This window comes from Mesoplodon bidens (genome assembly GCF_964165515.1).
Source record: "Mesoplodon bidens genome assembly, chromosome: 1".
Classification (NCBI taxonomy): domain Eukaryota; kingdom Metazoa; phylum Chordata; class Mammalia; order Artiodactyla; family Ziphiidae; genus Mesoplodon; species Mesoplodon bidens.
The window spans coordinates 180194461-180211700 of NC_138176.1; the positions used below are offsets into that span (position 1 = coordinate 180194461).

Below are 17240 nucleotides of genomic sequence, written 5' to 3' on the forward strand. Positions count from 1 at the left end.
GATCTAATTTTAAAACTGGCTCAAGAGATCATATTCAAATGCTTGAGTCTGTTTTTACAGGATATCCTTGGCTAACTTTACTCTAAGAAATTTAACACAGTTGGACTGTATTCCTTTGGCTTTGAAATACCTTTCACAGGAATGGCCATTAAGGTGGGGTTAGAGTATGTATGCAAAGGGGGTGGAACAGAGAATGTGTGTGATCCTATCTTAATGCAATGTGTCCTTGTATCAATCAAAATATGTTTTCTGAAATAATCACTTATATTTTGTCTCCATACCTAGAAATATAAGGGGTATTCTCAATAGATTAAACACTGAGCACCTAGTTTCCCATTCCCATTAGTTTTTCTAATGTCTATCGCATTTAAGTTGTTCTTTTTAAGCTTTAGTTACTGGAGCTGGGGACCTAAGGTAAGGGACTGCCTTCATGACTGGTCTTATTAATTTTTCCTTTGTTATTGCCAAGAATTGAAGAAGACTAAAACAGATGACCTCCCTATTTGTACTGAAGGAGGATTGGACATGGTACCTCTATCACTTTCAATACCATTATTCTATCTCTGGACAAAAAGTTACAAAAAACTGCAAAAGTAAGTAAATGGGCTCCTGAGGACTGTATTAATACTACTATTCTCTGATTTGCATAAAAATCACTTCTTGTTTTAATCATATCATAAATAAAATATCAGGATTCTATATTAGCAAAGAGAATAAATTTGATTTCTTCTTTTAATCACAAGTACTGTAAAATTTGGGATAAAATTCCACATTTGCAGATATTAATTGGAAAAAGAAAATAACAGTCAAGTAGGATTAAGACTCCAAATTTAGATATATAGACATTGGAAAACTGAAAATTCCCAGGTTCTTCTAGTGACTCGGGATGTCAAAACCATATCTGTGATTTGGTTTAGATTACAAATCATGAGGTAAGGTACACTTAAGTTATAAAGATAAAATTTATTTTTTCTGACATTAATTCCATTTTAACCCTGTTTTTTTTGCTATTTTGCACTTGACATCTTATCATTCTTCACCCCAAATTACATGTATACAATAAGAGGGGATACGATTCTAACAAGAGCTCTTTCAACAACCCCTTGATGTATATGGTTTCTGCAACTACAACAATATGGAACTACAATAATGTGAATCCCAGAAATAGGTTGATTTGTGAAATGGGGATGATATTTGGAAAATATAATTATCTTCTCAGTCTTTGTGCATAAATGACTTGCTAATTATCCCCAAACTCTAGCTGGGAGGTTGGGAAGGGAAAGGAAAGAGGCTGTTGGACACTAGGATTGTTGCATCAAGAATATAAAGAGACTCAACATTCAACTTTTGGAGTTCAAATAAGATTTTTCAAAATAACAGAGATCTGTAGGCTAAAAGAGAAAGGATTTTCTAGATCCTCATAGTTCTCACATTACATATCAATGCTAGGCCTGGAGACCAGAATACAGAGGTTTTTTTATTTGTTTGTTCTTTATTTGTGTTTTCCTCCTATGAGAAAAAGTCCTGACCATTGTCAGTCTTAATCATGAGGCTGGAGTAGTGAGGAAAAAACATTTAATTAGAGGAAGAAAAAGGCAGCCTTGGCCCTTTTGATCTTGCACTGCTTTTGGGATGAGGAGACAGTGATCCGGATTTCTTCCCAGTTCCCCTTCGAGGCAAAGTCTCAAGAGAAGGGACACGGTGCTAAAACATACAGATTTCTGAGGACCTCCAAGGGCCAAAGCCTGTCTTCCTGCTCTATTCTGGGGACTCTGGAAGGAGAACACTGCATTTGCTAGCACATCGATCCAGTTTCAGCCAAGGAAGCCATGAGTCCCCTTGGTTCAGGTGCTGTAAGAACAGCAGTATCTGAGCTTCCTGGGGAGCCTGTCTAAGAGGGTTGCTGAACCAGCATCAATGAGGTCCCACAACAGAAGCTGCAGGCAGATCATGTGGGCTGGGGAAATAGGAGCCCTAGCCAGAACTCAGGGTGGTCTGCTGCACCCATGAGAGCAGACTGGAGTCAAGCTGAGAAGGGCCAGCAGTGAATGCCAGCGGAGCTAGCAGCAGCCAGACTGAAAAGGACTATCACCCCAGTGAGGCCCACTCAGCCAGCCAAAGAAGCCCACATACCGGCTAACATATAAAACTTCTGTACTAAATCAAAATGTGATGCGTTTCACATTTAGGATATCTGGGCTTTTTATTCCTTCTGTTTTTTTTTTTTTCTTTGTGAATATTTGTAAAGAATTAATATGTGCTACAAAGTCACCATTTCTATTAATAAAAGGAAGGTCCAGTTTCATAATTCCTACTACTGAAAGTAAATTCTTGGCTTTCCATTTCCTTAATTTGTATTCAGGATACAAAACTTGAATAATTCAGATTATTTGAGTTGCTTTATCAAAGTTGTCATAAGGTCACAAAAGGAAGAAACAGAGACGAGTGACATGCTTGTGGATACTGTGAGTTGAAATCTGAGTCTCATTATAACTGGGATCATATAACTAGGAAAGATGAAAAGTCCAAAAAGGTTGGGATTTTACTTAAAGATAAAAATCTGGGTGGTTAATGTAATAGTGATTTTGTCCAACATCAAAGCTTATAGATCTCAACTCTATAAAAATAATCCCAATGTATACCATAAATGTTCATTAATAATTTGTAGAAGTCTGAGATAACAGGATGTTAGAATATGTCTTCCATAAATTTAAGAGGAAGAGAACTAGTGAGTGATAGTGTCTTTAAAATGCCCAGTGGAACTCAGATGATAGCAACCCTATAACAACTACAAATGCTTCCACTGACTTTTCAAATGTTGGGTCATCACAGATGAGAGAAGGATGTTGAAGAGACAAAAACAACATATCTAACCTAATTAAATTAATTGTATCTCTTTTAAACATAAATAGGGAGGTGCATCTACTATACCTAGCAGTGATTTCCTTAGGACTTCCCACTAGACTTGAAAGCCAAGCCCAGCATTACAGAATGAGGAAGCACTACGTTTATTTGCATCAAATTGCTATATTGACTTTATCTACAAATGTCATCCAAAACTGGGAATGTATAAACTTAAAAACTGTTCTAATATTTTAATTTCTTGTTGCTAAAAGGCTGTTCAGTGACATTTTATTAGTACAGAGCACAGGACATAAAAAGAATCTGCTTTTTCACTAATTTGTCTCACCAAAAGGGGCTTAGACATTGCTCTTATCCCCTTAGTACATGGGGTAAGTCCTGATAAAATGGAAAATGTGAAAACAAAACCTGCCAATGTGCTGAAACAGAGGACTGAATTTAGAACACAAAATGTTTTGGTACCACACAGACTTTATTCTTAACATTTAAAGAGCACACAGAAATCTATAAAGCACACTCAAGAGAAATAAGCCTTGAGCACTGGTTTATACTCAGGTATTGCCTAAAAAAATACTTAAAAACTGTCCTTTGGACAAGAATATACACAAAATCTTAGGGTGCTCTGAAATAATGAACAAAGATCTCAGCACAGAATCAAAGAACAAGTTAATGTGGAACAGCATATAAGTGGTTAAAATAGTTGTGAACGATGAGCAGAAAACAAAAAAATGGGAAAACAATTTGAATCAATGCCTCTTGTCAAAGATTTTTTTCCAGATATTTAGTAAGGTACTGTAAAGTGATCTAAGAATATGCTGTATATAACTACATATCTGCAGTAAACCTTATAGTATATATATTATATATTAAACTTAGGGAAATGGCCCCAATCATTCCTAAAATAAATCTTTCCATCATATTCAAAGTCCCAAGTTCAAGAACTTCCATTAAGGATTTTTAAATTTACATATTTAGACCAGATGAATCACAGCTGAAAACTGGAATAAAATTTCTGGTGTCTAGAAAGAACAAAACCAAGTATTCAGCTCCCTTTGCAGAATCATGCATTAAAGGAGCATTTATTTTGGTCTGAGTGTAGCCCTCACATTTTAATTCATAGTCCCGATAATCTAATCTCAAACAATTTTCAAATAAAAATATTATTTCTGTGCTACATTTATTTTTTCCCATTGTCCCATTTCTCTATGTCATCTACCTGAAAGATTCCCCACATCAAGACAGGGATAAAAAGATCCTATAAAGAAAGAGAGGATTGAGAATAACACACCTGAATACTCTGCAGGGATGCAAGGGCCCCTGCACACATAAACAAAAATTGTTTTCAGAATACCAAATGAAGATGATCAGAAGCAAATAGCACTGATCCTCATAAATAAATTTTATAGTTGAAGTTAATGACTCATGATTTAGCAGGAAAAAGAAAACAATGACAATGATGAAGCAAAAGATTACTTAACCTCCAGAAATATTCTTACACAAATAATCCTTACACAAATTCTTCCTACCCATTTACTAATGTGAAAGTTTATAAATTGTACATGTAAAGAAAATAAGTACAGGCTTTAAAATGGGTTTAAACAGGAATACCTGGCATGTGCAGAGTCAAAACATACTTAATATTTTACTAAAAATAGGGTCTATCCCTCATAAGCAAATGCAGTTGAAATGAATAAAACCAAACATTAGAAGTATATTTTGAGGGTTCCCCTGGTGGCTCAGTGGTTAAGAATCCGCCTCCCAGTTCAGGGAACGCAGGTTTGAGCCCTGGTCTGGGAAGATCCCACAAGCCATGGAGCAACTAAACCCGTGCACCAAAACTACCAAGCCTGCGCTCTGGAGCCCGTGAGCCACAACTACTGAGCCCACGTGCTACAACTACTGAAGCCCATGCACCTAGAGCCCGTCCTCCACAACAAGAGAAGCCATCGCAATGAGAAACCCGCGTACCACAAGGAAGAGTAGCCCCTGCTTGCCACAACTAGAGAAAGCCTGCGTGCAACAACCCAACGCAGCCAAAAAAAAAAAAAAAAAGGCATATTTTGATAATAGGATATATTTTATATTCAGAAAGAGCAAATGCATTTTAAATATTAACAAAGGTTTTTCTTGGTATGAACTGCTCTTTCATAAGTCAATAATTGATATAGTTACTTCTGAAAGGCAATCATTTAATTTAAAAATCAATATTTGGCCTAAGTTACCTGAATTAGCTTCATACCCTAAGATAGATTAACTGCTTTCAATTTCACTCCAATCACACAGACACTATATCTGAAACCTTACAATTCTCTTTCTCCATTAATAACACATCAATAACTAAATAGTAATCTAGCAACTCTGAATTCTCAATACCATTTGTGTATTTCCACATTCAATACCTTATTAGAAAAAATACGGAGTTACATTTTGTAATACTTTAATCTTGTTCTGTATAAATGCTCCTTTCATTGTTCCTATTCATGAAGAAATAGAATAGGCCCAGGAAGACATGTTAATAAGGGGAATATTATCTTTCATGTTTCACATCTGAAAGCTCCTTTAATCTTCACTCTGCTTCCTGATTACTTTATATAATAATTCAATCTTCAACTGCCTTCTTTTGTCAATAATTATTATAAACACCTAGATGATAAAACATACAAAACCAACCTGAAAAGGAATTCCATAAATATGATTAGTATTTCTGCGTGAATCCAATGGGAGTAGCCTTGACAAATAGCTGAAATTTAGATTATATTATAAACTAATCTGTGCTTCTGTGAAAAATTTATTATTTAACATCTACCTAAAAGAATATTTGCTATTGATGGACCTTAATGATTTAGTAATATTATGTGTCTTGCTTCATTTAATAAGAAAACATCTGCTAAAATTAATTTTTCGCATTTGATTTTTTTTCCTTTTGGTGGGTTACAATGTCCACCAATGTTTCTCTTTGATTAGGGTATAAGTCATGAGAACTTCCAAATACAAAGGACTATAGCACCTACTCATGTGCCTACAGACCAAGGAAGGGCTCTGTGCCTAGGAAGTTCCTAGTGTCACTAAAATAAGGAATAGTCTTCCTATTATTCTAGTTCTTGTTTCATAGTTTCATTCCCTGGCAACCAGGAGCAACTCCCAAATCATTTCTGACTTGTACATGTTTCCCACCTGGGACAAAGACACTCCTTCACAGCGCCATGACAACCACACCAGCAACACAAGCACTTGGGTTCATGCAGGAAAATGAAAATCCTGAAAGGAAGCCAGGAGATAAAGGCTTACTATTCCTTGTTTCCCACTGGTAGGAAGTAATTACAAAAATTACTTTAACACAAAGCTTCTGGTGAATGAATAGTTTGTAATTTGAGGGGAGAAGCCTAAGGGCCCAGGGATTAAGAAAAAAATATGAAAAGCTGAATGATGTCATACAAGTACAGTCCCCCTCCCCCCGCAGAAAATAGACTGCCTAAAGCAAACTTCTTATTGATGACAGTGGAGACATTCTTAAGAGATGATCAGTACATTTTGTTTTTTATCTGAGTTTAGACCAATGACTGATTTAAACAGTGGAGGTCAACTTTATGACCCTTTGATAGTTTATTAGCCATGTCGTTACCAAATAAAATTTCAAATCAGTAAAATATAAAATAATTTTGTACAAACTAAAGATGCCAAAAATGAATGTGATCTCCATACTCCCAAAGGAGAAATCAGAAAAAGAAGTAAATTCAACTCTCCCCTAAGATGAAGTAGACAAATTTCTTTATCATAAACATGCCAAGTTTATATTTGTTGTTAATGAAAAGGATGGTATTCTTTGCCAGAACCTGGCTGTGCTATGTGTTGTGAATACCTGCCAGTTCTGCACTGGAAGAGATTATTTATATTGCCAAATGTAAAACTGCTTTAGGTGTTATTCTTAAAAGAGTAATTCTAGAGCAGAGTGCCCTATTTATGATTTTACAAGTTCAATATATTTTTAAACACTATTCATACTTTTCCTCATTTCAAAAACAATATAAATTCCTTAAGGGTCAAGGAAAGAAAATCTGTGCCATATTTGGGGATGGTTGAGGGATTTTGTTTTTGTTGTTGAATTGTACCATATAATATATTGTCCCAACAGATTCAAAGCTGTGACTTTTATTGGAAAACTAGATAAATATTCTTAAAGATAAAGAATCAAAATACAGGTTTGCATTTAGTCAAGTGGAATAACTTAGGGCTCTTGAGTATGGTAGAAGCATAATTTTTGTCTTATTTTTATTTTGTTGTTTTTTTAAGGACATAATGTCTTCTCTCCTATAGTGATAGGTAGCAAACATCTTTCATGGGCTCCCAAACCTGTGCAGTGTTCATTTTCTGATTCTCACTGATACAGATTTTGGAATGAGAGAGTTGAAGGCAAGCAGAGACATTCTAAGCATCCATGAGCCAATATCTGCCACCTGACTCCCAAGATAACCTCTACCCATTCCTACTACAACAGGTATATAAAGACACTCATGCAATGACTCTGGGACATGATTATGAAAATACACTATGAGTTTTTTTAGTTCACTTAACTATCCCAATGGATCCTTGAACGTAATATATCCAAAAGTATAGCCACTTGTCATCCTTCATCAAGCCTATTTCTACTTCTCATTTGAAATATCTGAATTCTGGAAAGAGAATTCTCTAGTCTTCCAGATTAGGATTCTGAGTCATCCTTGATAGCTCTCTCTCCCCCTCCATCTACTCTATCGAATAACCCCATCAGTTTTACTTCAATCTCAACCCAATTGGGCTCCTTCTCTCCTTCTCACTACTACTCACCTAGTTCAGGTAATAATTTGTTTTAATTTAGAACACTTGCAACAAATTACAGACCTCAAATGAATGGCAGTTCTGAGTTGATAAAATGACAAAGCAAGAAATGTGGCGAGGCAATCAGTGTGACAACTAGCAAAGCATTGGGTTGGCCAAAAAGTTCATTGGGGTTTTTCCGTAAGATATTACAACAGCAGAGTATTTACTTACAGGGACCCTACTGATAGAAGTGCCTTGCTTATGATTAAAACTCCTCCTGACTTTCTGTTAGAGAAATTTATGAAGCCCATGGCCCTCAAATACATCTCTTTCTAACAAAGTCTTATGTATTTTATTCCTCTTCTTATAACTCATTGAAGAGAGACCTCATGTCTCCTAAAATAACATCCTATACTGATCCAGAAAAGCACTATTTTATATGGTACTACAGTCGTCATTTTTAAATCAATATACCTTTCTAATCCTGGAATCTGTTTAATTTTGCATTTTAGAATGATGGAAAAAATTATAAAAATATATTCTTAATTTTCACTTGGAAAGGATTTAGGCCATGAAAAAGCTTGGCTCTCAGTTCTATAACCAAGAAGTTAAAAGAAGAATTTAAACTTTATAGTATGGTACTTTGAGTTCTAACTTTGTATCTCTATTTAAGGTAGGAGGATATTTACACTTTTAAAATATATAGTTACATTTTAAGACTCTCAAAAGGAGGTAAATTGATATCACCAGCAACTCAGTTCAATCAGAACTGTATAAATAAGAAAATAAAAATTGTTAAACTCATACTAAGGTTTATCACAGAATATTCTAAGAGAACTGAATGGTTCTATTTTGGTTCCAGTTTTAAGATAACTGAGAGTTAACAAAGAAACCCCTTTTGCTTTGACCCGTGAGTGTTGAAAACCTTTCCAATATATATTACTCTAGGTTGTGACCTACTTCTACCATAAGGTAATCTTCTATTTGCAACTGAAAAACTCAAACAGTCTTCAGAGTCTGCATTCTTAAAATTTCCTCATATAATCTGAGTATATTGATACTGATGCTACTGGAATTTATATTTTTAATAATTTCCTAAAATAATGTCCCAAAATATCTTAATTACATCCAATTCTTTTAAATGTACATACCTTGACTCCTTATTTCTCCTAATCTAGCATCTAAAAATGCAATAGGTATTAAACATAATATTTCTTGCATTTACTGATCTCAAGAAAAAACATAATCTCTCCTCCTCTATAAATATCAGATTATTGGAAAGTACCAAGGGCTGATATTTATAGATACAGATATCTTCAGGGACTGAAATGGAGCAATAGGGTACAGTTTGGTGAAACTGTAGTGTGACAGATGGAACAAACAGGATGAGAGTCATAGACACTAATCTGGTTTCCAGTCCTCCAAGACCATTCCATACAGGTGGGCTATGGTTTTCTAAAATATGTTTGACCGTTGCCTCAAGAGATATTAGATATTGTTAATATATAACAACCAAGACTACAGAAAAAGTACTGTATCCTACTATCTATCCTTTGACATACCCAGCCTTCTGATTTAGAATAACATTTTTAAAACATGAAAATACTTATAAATGAGAATTAATGGTAATGTATTCACAACACGAGGGCAAGCAATGTCTAACTATTCAACTTTAACAAAACTCAACATGTAAATCTTTTGCAGAAGATAATATCAATAATTAATAACAACAGCTAACATTGATTAGTCAACTATTATTGCTGAGGGCTACATTCAGCAATCTGCATATATTAGTTCTAATACTTATTACAACTGCTCAATATATTTTTATTTATTTATTTTTTTGCACGATATATTTTTGTTTTCTATTCACAGATAAAGAAACTGAGGCTTAAAAACGTTAATCTACTATTAATCTAACAACTTGATATTGTAGAGTTATTGCTCACACATGTTTATCTAACTGCAAAGTGTATCCTCTTTCTATTACACCACAGTGACCCTCTGGGATAGGCACACATTTCATAGTACTGCATCTATTAATACAGACCTGTTGTTTCAAACCAGAAATTTCTCAAAACACTGTCAGACCATGTTAATTTTAAATGTACTTTAAATTGTACCATTCCAATTAATACAACATATTAAGGGAAGCTGGTGTCTTCCCTTAAATCAGACTAATAACTAGGTAACAACTCTCGAAAGACATCATTAATCTAGAAGACAGATGGCTGCTAAATTAAGAAGATTATCTGTATCCCTGACATTTCCCTAGGGGAAATTTCCATTGCCTTCCATTCAGAAAGTTGGCCTGGCAAAAGAAAATACAGTTGACCCTTCAACAACAGGGGTTTGAACTGCCTTGGTCCACTTATACGTGCTTTTTTTCTAAAGTAAATACTACAGTACTACATGATCCGCTGATTCTCAGTTAGTTGAATCCAGCATTGGTTGACTCTGCGGAGGTGGAAACTCTGATGCTGAGGACCCGCATATACGGTGGGCAGACTATAAATAATACACGGATTTTCCAGCGCAAGGAGGATTGACACCCCAACCCCAATGTTGTTCAAGGGTCAACTGTACAGACTTTTTGAGATCTGGTTAAAAAAACATGGATTCCCATAGTTCCTTTCTTCTCCATAAAGGGAACTTCTATACCCAACTTATAAGAACATCTCTTTAATACAAAGTTACTTTCAGATCTCATTAAAACCAAAATAGAAAACCTTCATGTGCCATAATTCACTTGACTTTGGTGGTTCAGCCTACCTTAAAATAAAATTTGACAGAATCATTCAACTCATTGTCTCTTCCATATTGTAAAAAGTTTTGCAAAATAGACAAAGTCAGATAGCATTCTTATTTTCAAATGTATCTATCAGGTGGACTTAAAACAAAATATAATTCTTTGTCATGTCAATATATCTCATTTTAAAAGTTTTAAAGTAATATTAATAATGCATAATTTAGATACTTCTGGAAGACACAAATATTTTCAAATTTTAACACAAGCTAGAGAAAAGATCATTTTAATGTGAAAATTTAAAAGAAGTCATAAATAACAAATTGGGGGATACAATAATGCCCTGAAATACAATAATACCTGTAACATATATTCCTTTTATGCATTTAAAAACAGGCAAGCCATATTTCATGATATATAAACATAAACTTATTTTGCTACCTCCACATTTTATATAAGAGCACATGACAGTCACATTCTCTTAACTGATGGGACAGTTGTTTTCAATATATGTTAGAATCACAGTTAATTATTATCAAAGATGCCTACCTCTGTAGTGGAAGTCTTGGGACATATCTATGGGAGCCCGTTCTACTGCTGATCTCTTGTAGACAACATGAATCCTTCCCTTTTCTTCCTCCATCTGCTTACCTCTTTCCAAGGGTTCAATGAAATACTCATCATTATCACCTTTTATCATTCCAGCCTAGAGAAAACATAAAATGTGTTAATGTTAAAAGAAATATCTATCGTCTTTAGCTCACAAGTAGGTTTTTAAATGGCAAGAATATAATTTTTGAAAACTAATGGGTTTTCTTTCCACTTTTGGTTATAAATGTAAAATGGTTAAGCTACGATAAATATCAGTTATTCATATAAGACAGAAATTCATCCATGGTAGGAATAAAAAATTCATACAAGGTAGAATAAGAGCTTTATATAGGGTAAGAATAAGGAAATCATACAATCTATACACCTTATCAGACTAAAAGAAGTACATTTATATATTCTACTCAGTATCTTATCTCTAAAAAAATCTTATGGGCACATAAATTCAAGAAACATCTCTGATTTCCCATAATAACCCATTGTGGAGCTTCTGTCCATGCATGTCGAGTATTTACATCTTCTGTAACTCATTTACATCTTCCTGCCATATCACTATGGTATGAGAGGAATGAGTTCCATGGGGCACTCACTACATCAAGTTATTTCTGTCCTTAGTTAGCCTAAGTTTCACTGGAAACCCCACATTTCTAATATTGATTAATTTGAAGAACTAGCTCATTTGTCCCATATTAATCTAATTTCATGATTTTACATAATTTTTTCCTTCTCAAATTTCATCCTTCTGCATGAAAAGGTTATCTTACATTCAATTACTTCCTTCCACCTCTCTAGTGTTTCTTTCTGACACGGTTTCACCTTTGGTTTATTTACAAGACATCAGGACTATACTATTCAATACTATAGCTGAAGAGAAATGATGATCTTGTCTGAAATTTATTCTTCCTTAAGTATCGAGTCCACATTACAGTCAAATAGTTATAGTTCATATTCCTACTGTAAAGGTCATACACTAATACGTAGTATTAATTTGAACAGCAGTACATTGCTTTGAAAACAAAGTTGAAGAAGTAATGTGGTAGTGTAGAATTGTAATTATTTTGAAAATATTTACCAGATCTAAGTCATATTTTTCTTCTGAGGCCCTTATTCTATATTTTCAAATATGAGATCACTGGCTCATATGGACTATCGGCAAGGCTGGGGGGAATGGTTCCCACCCCTTCTACCCATTGGTCTAATGGCTCCACCCCTCCATGTCAAGCAGCACAGACATGAAAGGTAGGTAAACCTTGCCGAATAGCATTCGTTTTCAGCAAATACGCCTATGACTATGGCTTTTCTGTTGTAGTCAAATCTGTCACCTCTTTCCAATTCTGTTTTCTCCCACTAGATATGCTCTATCCCCTCCTTTGCCTGTGTAAGCCTCATAGAGAATTCTTAGAAGCTATGGTGTCTCCACATGCCATTTCTACATCCACCTAGATGTTGTGCTCATACAAACAGCCTTTGAATTTACACCTTGTCTTACAAGGAAGGATCACTACAGCTCTTTCACAGTGTTTAGTTTTTACCCTCTTGAACAAACTTCTAGCCTTCATTACAAAGAACATTGAGCTAGTGGGCATTCAGTAGTAATGCTGATCTTCCAGACACAACTCCAATATTTGGAGTTATTTTCTCAATTACTTTTCCCCTACTCTTGTACTGCAAAATGCAGTGTTTTCACAAGTGGCCTGATTAGATCTTTACCCTTCAGAGTTGTTCCTCCTGTCAATGGATTCATCTCCTCTACAATACAACTTCCAACATCTTTCTCATGCTTTTCAATTGTCGTTTAAATCTCTTTAGCATTAGTGTCATATTCTTAAATCTCGTTTTACCAGTAATTTCAACATCACTTTTTTGCCTTGCTCAAGCATGGATGGGTTAATAATGTTCATAAAACAGATTCAAACTAAGCACAAACACAGTAAACATATAACAAGTTAACTGTACCACGCCTAAGGCTGAAATGTCCAGCCTCATTACCAGCACCATCTGTTGGTGGGAGGCAGCATTAACTGGCTTTGTCATGGAAACACTGGTCTGTTGATGTATACCTAAGTTTACAGATTGAAGTTTATCAGTATTCATCTTCATTGCAGTCTTTTCTTTGCCCCAGATCCATTCAGTCACAGTGTTCTGTAAAGTCTCTTACATTCTTTTCCCATCTTTCTATTTCCACTGCCACATCCTTAGTTACAGACCTCATCATTGCTTATTTGGATTACAGAAATTGCCTCCTATTGTGAGACTTTCCAAAGATCATAATGATTCTCCCAGATGAATGCCTAACCCTGGGTGGAAACAGGGTGACTGAAGAAGCCAGCAACCTCTGAACAATGGGCAGTGGTTACTGGGGACACTTGAAAGTCATGGGGAAAAGCAGTAAGGACTAACCCACATTCCATTAAAAAACATTTCTACATACCTTCCATTGCAAACACTCAAATCTCAGGCCCCATGATGTTACTTCTCCACTAGATCACAGGTGAAATTTAACACAGCTAACCCTCCCCCTTATAAGGCAATTGAAAATCTAAACCAGGTTGGGGCAATATCAATGGAAAGGCAAAAGCTGGGTCATATGACCACCAATAATTCTATGGACAGGAAATCTGAGAGCCTACTCTTTTATTCATCAATTTAAGCAAAGTTTAATGAAAAAAAAAAACCTTATCTAAAGCACGGTACTAGATACCGTAGGAAAATTAAAAATTCTCAAAGACATGGTTCATTTACCCTCCAGTTGAGGGCAATCTAATCAAATAAATAAAATATGTGCCTAAAGGTATTCAGTGAGGTATGTTATGAAAAGTCTAGAAAGTAAGTGAGATGGCAGTTGAAAGTCAAATCAAGTGAGACTCTTTTCCCACAGGCCTGCTGCACAAGCAAACTGTCAATAGGAACTGTTGATTCTCCATCTGAAATTATCTAAAATCTATTTCAACTGAAATCCCCCTAGGGCCCATGGGAATTTCACTTTGGCCACTGCTGTTGTTCACACTGTCTCACATTTTCACATAGCATAGCAGCCAAAATTGCTTTTTCAAATTATTGTATTATTTTAGGCAAACGAGAACGTGGTGACAAATACACTGAATATATAATGGCTCAAAGCATCAGGTGCTCCTTTCTTGCTCACATAAAAGCTCAGAACAGTTCTAGGTCAGCTGGGAGGGGGCTCCGCTCCACACAGCCATGCAGGGGTCGAGGCTGATGGTGGCTCAGCCATTTCAATACACGCTGCCCAGTCAGAAAGGGAAACAGCAGGAGGAAGCACCCATGGGAGATTTTTTTGAGATGGCCCTGGTACTCACCACTACCACTTACTTCCACGGGTAGTATACAGTCACATGGCTGGCTCACAGCCAACTGCAAAGGGTGTTAGGAAATGGAATCTGGCTGTGTGCCCAGGGAGAAAAGACAAACTTTTTTTGATGAGCAGATGGCAGTCTCAGCCTCAAATAAGATATTGTCACTCCTTTGCTGGAAAGACTTCAGTTGCTTCTCATTGCACCTAAAACCACACTCCTCACCATGGCTTTCAAGGCCTGCATCATCAAGCCATGCCTATGAACCCCAAGCACTGCCACTCTCCCATACTGATTCTGCCCCAGCCTTTGGGGACTTTATTCAGTGTTGTTCTTCTTTTGATATTCCCAAGCTCGTTATAGCCTCAGGCTTTTGAAATGCTGTTGGTTCTACTTAAAAGGCTCCTCTCCTACCATTCCACACTTCCCTTAGCTGGCTAATTTTTATTCACAAGGTCTCAGCTTAAATGTTGCTTCCTGGGACTTCCGGGGAAGATGATGGAAGAGTAAGACGCGGAGATCACCTTCCTCCCCACAGATACACCAGAAATACAGCTACACGTGGAACAACTCCTACAGAACACCTACTGAACGCTGGCAGAAGACCTCAGACCTCCCCAAAGGCAAAAAACTCCCCGCGTACCTGGGTAGGGCAAAGCGGAGAGCTTCCTGCACAGAGGTTCGGTGCCGACCAGCACTCACCAGCCCAAGAGTCTTGTCTGCTCGGCCGCCGGGGCGGGCGGGGCTGGGAGCTGAGGCTCGGGCTTCAGTCGGAGTGCAGGGAGAGGACTGGGGTTGGCAGCGTGAACACAGCCTGAAGGGGGCTTAGTGCACCGCGGCTAGCCGGGAGGGAGTCCAGGGAAAAGTCTGGAGCTGCCGAAGAGGCAAGAGACTTTTTCTTCCCTCTTTGTTTCCTGGTGCGCGAGCAGAGGGGATTAAGAGCGCTGCTTAAAGGAGCTCCAGAGACGGGCGCGTGCCGCGGCTAAAAGCGCGGACCCCAGAGACGGGCGTGGGACGCTGGGGCTGCTGCTGCCGCCGCCAAGAGGCCTGTGCATGAGTGCAGGTCACTGTCCATGCCCCCCTTCCGGGGAGCCTGTGCAGCCCCACTGCCGGGGTCTGGGGATCCAGGGACGGCTTCCCCGGGAGAACGCAGGGAACGCACAGCGCGCCTCGGGCTGGTGCAACGTCATGCTGGCCTCTGCCGCCACAGGCTCGCCCCGCACTCTGTACCCCTCCCTACCCCTGGCCTGAGTGAGCCAAAGTCCCCTAAGCGGCTGCTCCTTTAACTCCGTCCTGTCTGAGCGAAGAACAGACGCCCTCCGGCGACCTACATGCAGAGGCGGGGCCAAATCCAAAGCTGAGACCCGGGAGAGGTGAGAACAAAGAAGAGAAAGGGAAATCTCTCCCAGCAGCCTCAGAAGCAGCGGACTAAAGCTCCACAATCAACTTGATGTACCCTGCATCTGTGGAATACATGAATAGACAACGAATCATCCCAAATTGAGGAGGTGGACTTGGAGAGCAAGATTTATTATTTTTTCCCCTTTTCCTCTTTTCGTGAGTGTGTGTGTGTATGCTTCTGTGTGAGATTTTGTCTGTACAGCTTTGCTTCCACCACTTGTCCTGGGGTTCTATGCATCCGTTGTTGTTTTTTTTTAAATTTTTTTTCTTCATAATTATTTTTCATTTTAATTATTTTATTTTATTTTATCTTACTTTATTTTTTTTACTTTATCTTCTTTCTTTCTTTTTGTCCTTCTTTCCCTCCTTCCTTCCCTCCTTCCTCCCTCCCTCCCTATTTTCTTTCTTTCTTTCTTTCTTTCTTTCTTTCTTTCTTTCTTTCTACTTCTACTAATTCTTTCTTTCTACATTTTCTCCCTTTTATTCTGAGCCGTGTGGATGAAAGGCTCTTGGTGTTGCACCCAGGAGTAACTGCTGTGTCTCTGAGGTGGGAGAGCCAACTTCAGGACACTGGTCCACAAGAGACCTCCCAGCTCCACATACAATCAAACGATGAAAATCTCCCAAAGATCACCATCACAACAGCAGCACCCAGCTTCACTCAACGACCAGCAAGCTACAGTGCTGGACACCCTATGGCAAACAACTAGCAAGACAGGAACACAACCCCAACCATTAGCAGAGAGGCTGCCTAAAATCATAATAAGGCCACAGACACCCCAAAACACACCACCAGACATGGACCTGCCCACCAGAGAGATCCAGCCTCATCCACCAGAACACAGGCACTAGTCCCCTCCACCAGGAAGCCCACACAACCCATTGAACCAACCTTAGCCACTGGGACAGACACCAAAAACAACAGGAACTACGAACCTGCAACCTGCAAAAAGGAGACCCCGAACACAGTAAGATAAGCAAAATGAGAAGACAGAAAAACACACAGCAGGTGAAGGAGCAAGATAAAAACCCACCAGACCTAACAAATGAAGAGGAAATAGGCAGTCTACCTGAAAAAGAATTCAGTATAATGATAGTAAAGATGATCCAAAATCTTGGAAATAGAATAGACAAAATGCAAGAAACATTTAACAAGGACCTACAAGAACTAAAGATGAAACAAGCAATGATGAACAACACAATAAATGAAATTAAAAATACTCTAGATGGGATCAATAGCAGAATAACTGAGGCAGAAGAACGGATAAGTGACCTGGAAGATAAAATAGTGGAAATAACTACTGCAGAGCAAAATAAAGAAAAAAGAACGAAAAGAACAGAGGACAGTCTCAGAGACCTCTTGGACAACATTAAATGTACCAACATTCGAATTATAGGGGCTCCAGAAGAAGAAGAGAAAAAGGGACTGAGAAAATATTTGAAGAGATTATAATTGAAAACTTCCCTAATATGGGAAAGGAAATAGTTAATCAAGTCCAGGAGGCACAGAG

At 37.6% G+C, this 17240-nt stretch overlaps 1 protein-coding gene across 2 annotated transcripts in view; it reads right to left on the reverse strand.

Annotated features, from left to right (window-relative positions):
• ADAMTS3 (ADAM metallopeptidase with thrombospondin type 1 motif 3) overlaps positions 1-17240 on the reverse strand; it is a 292103-nt gene that overhangs the window by 141889 nt on the left and 132974 nt on the right. For both annotated transcript variants that reach the window (XM_081234495.1, XM_081234496.1), the window contains exon 4: positions 10955-11111. In XM_081234495.1, coding sequence (XP_081090621.1) covers positions 10955-11111 — 157 coding nt within the window. The remainder of the gene's footprint in view (positions 1-10954; positions 11112-17240) is intronic.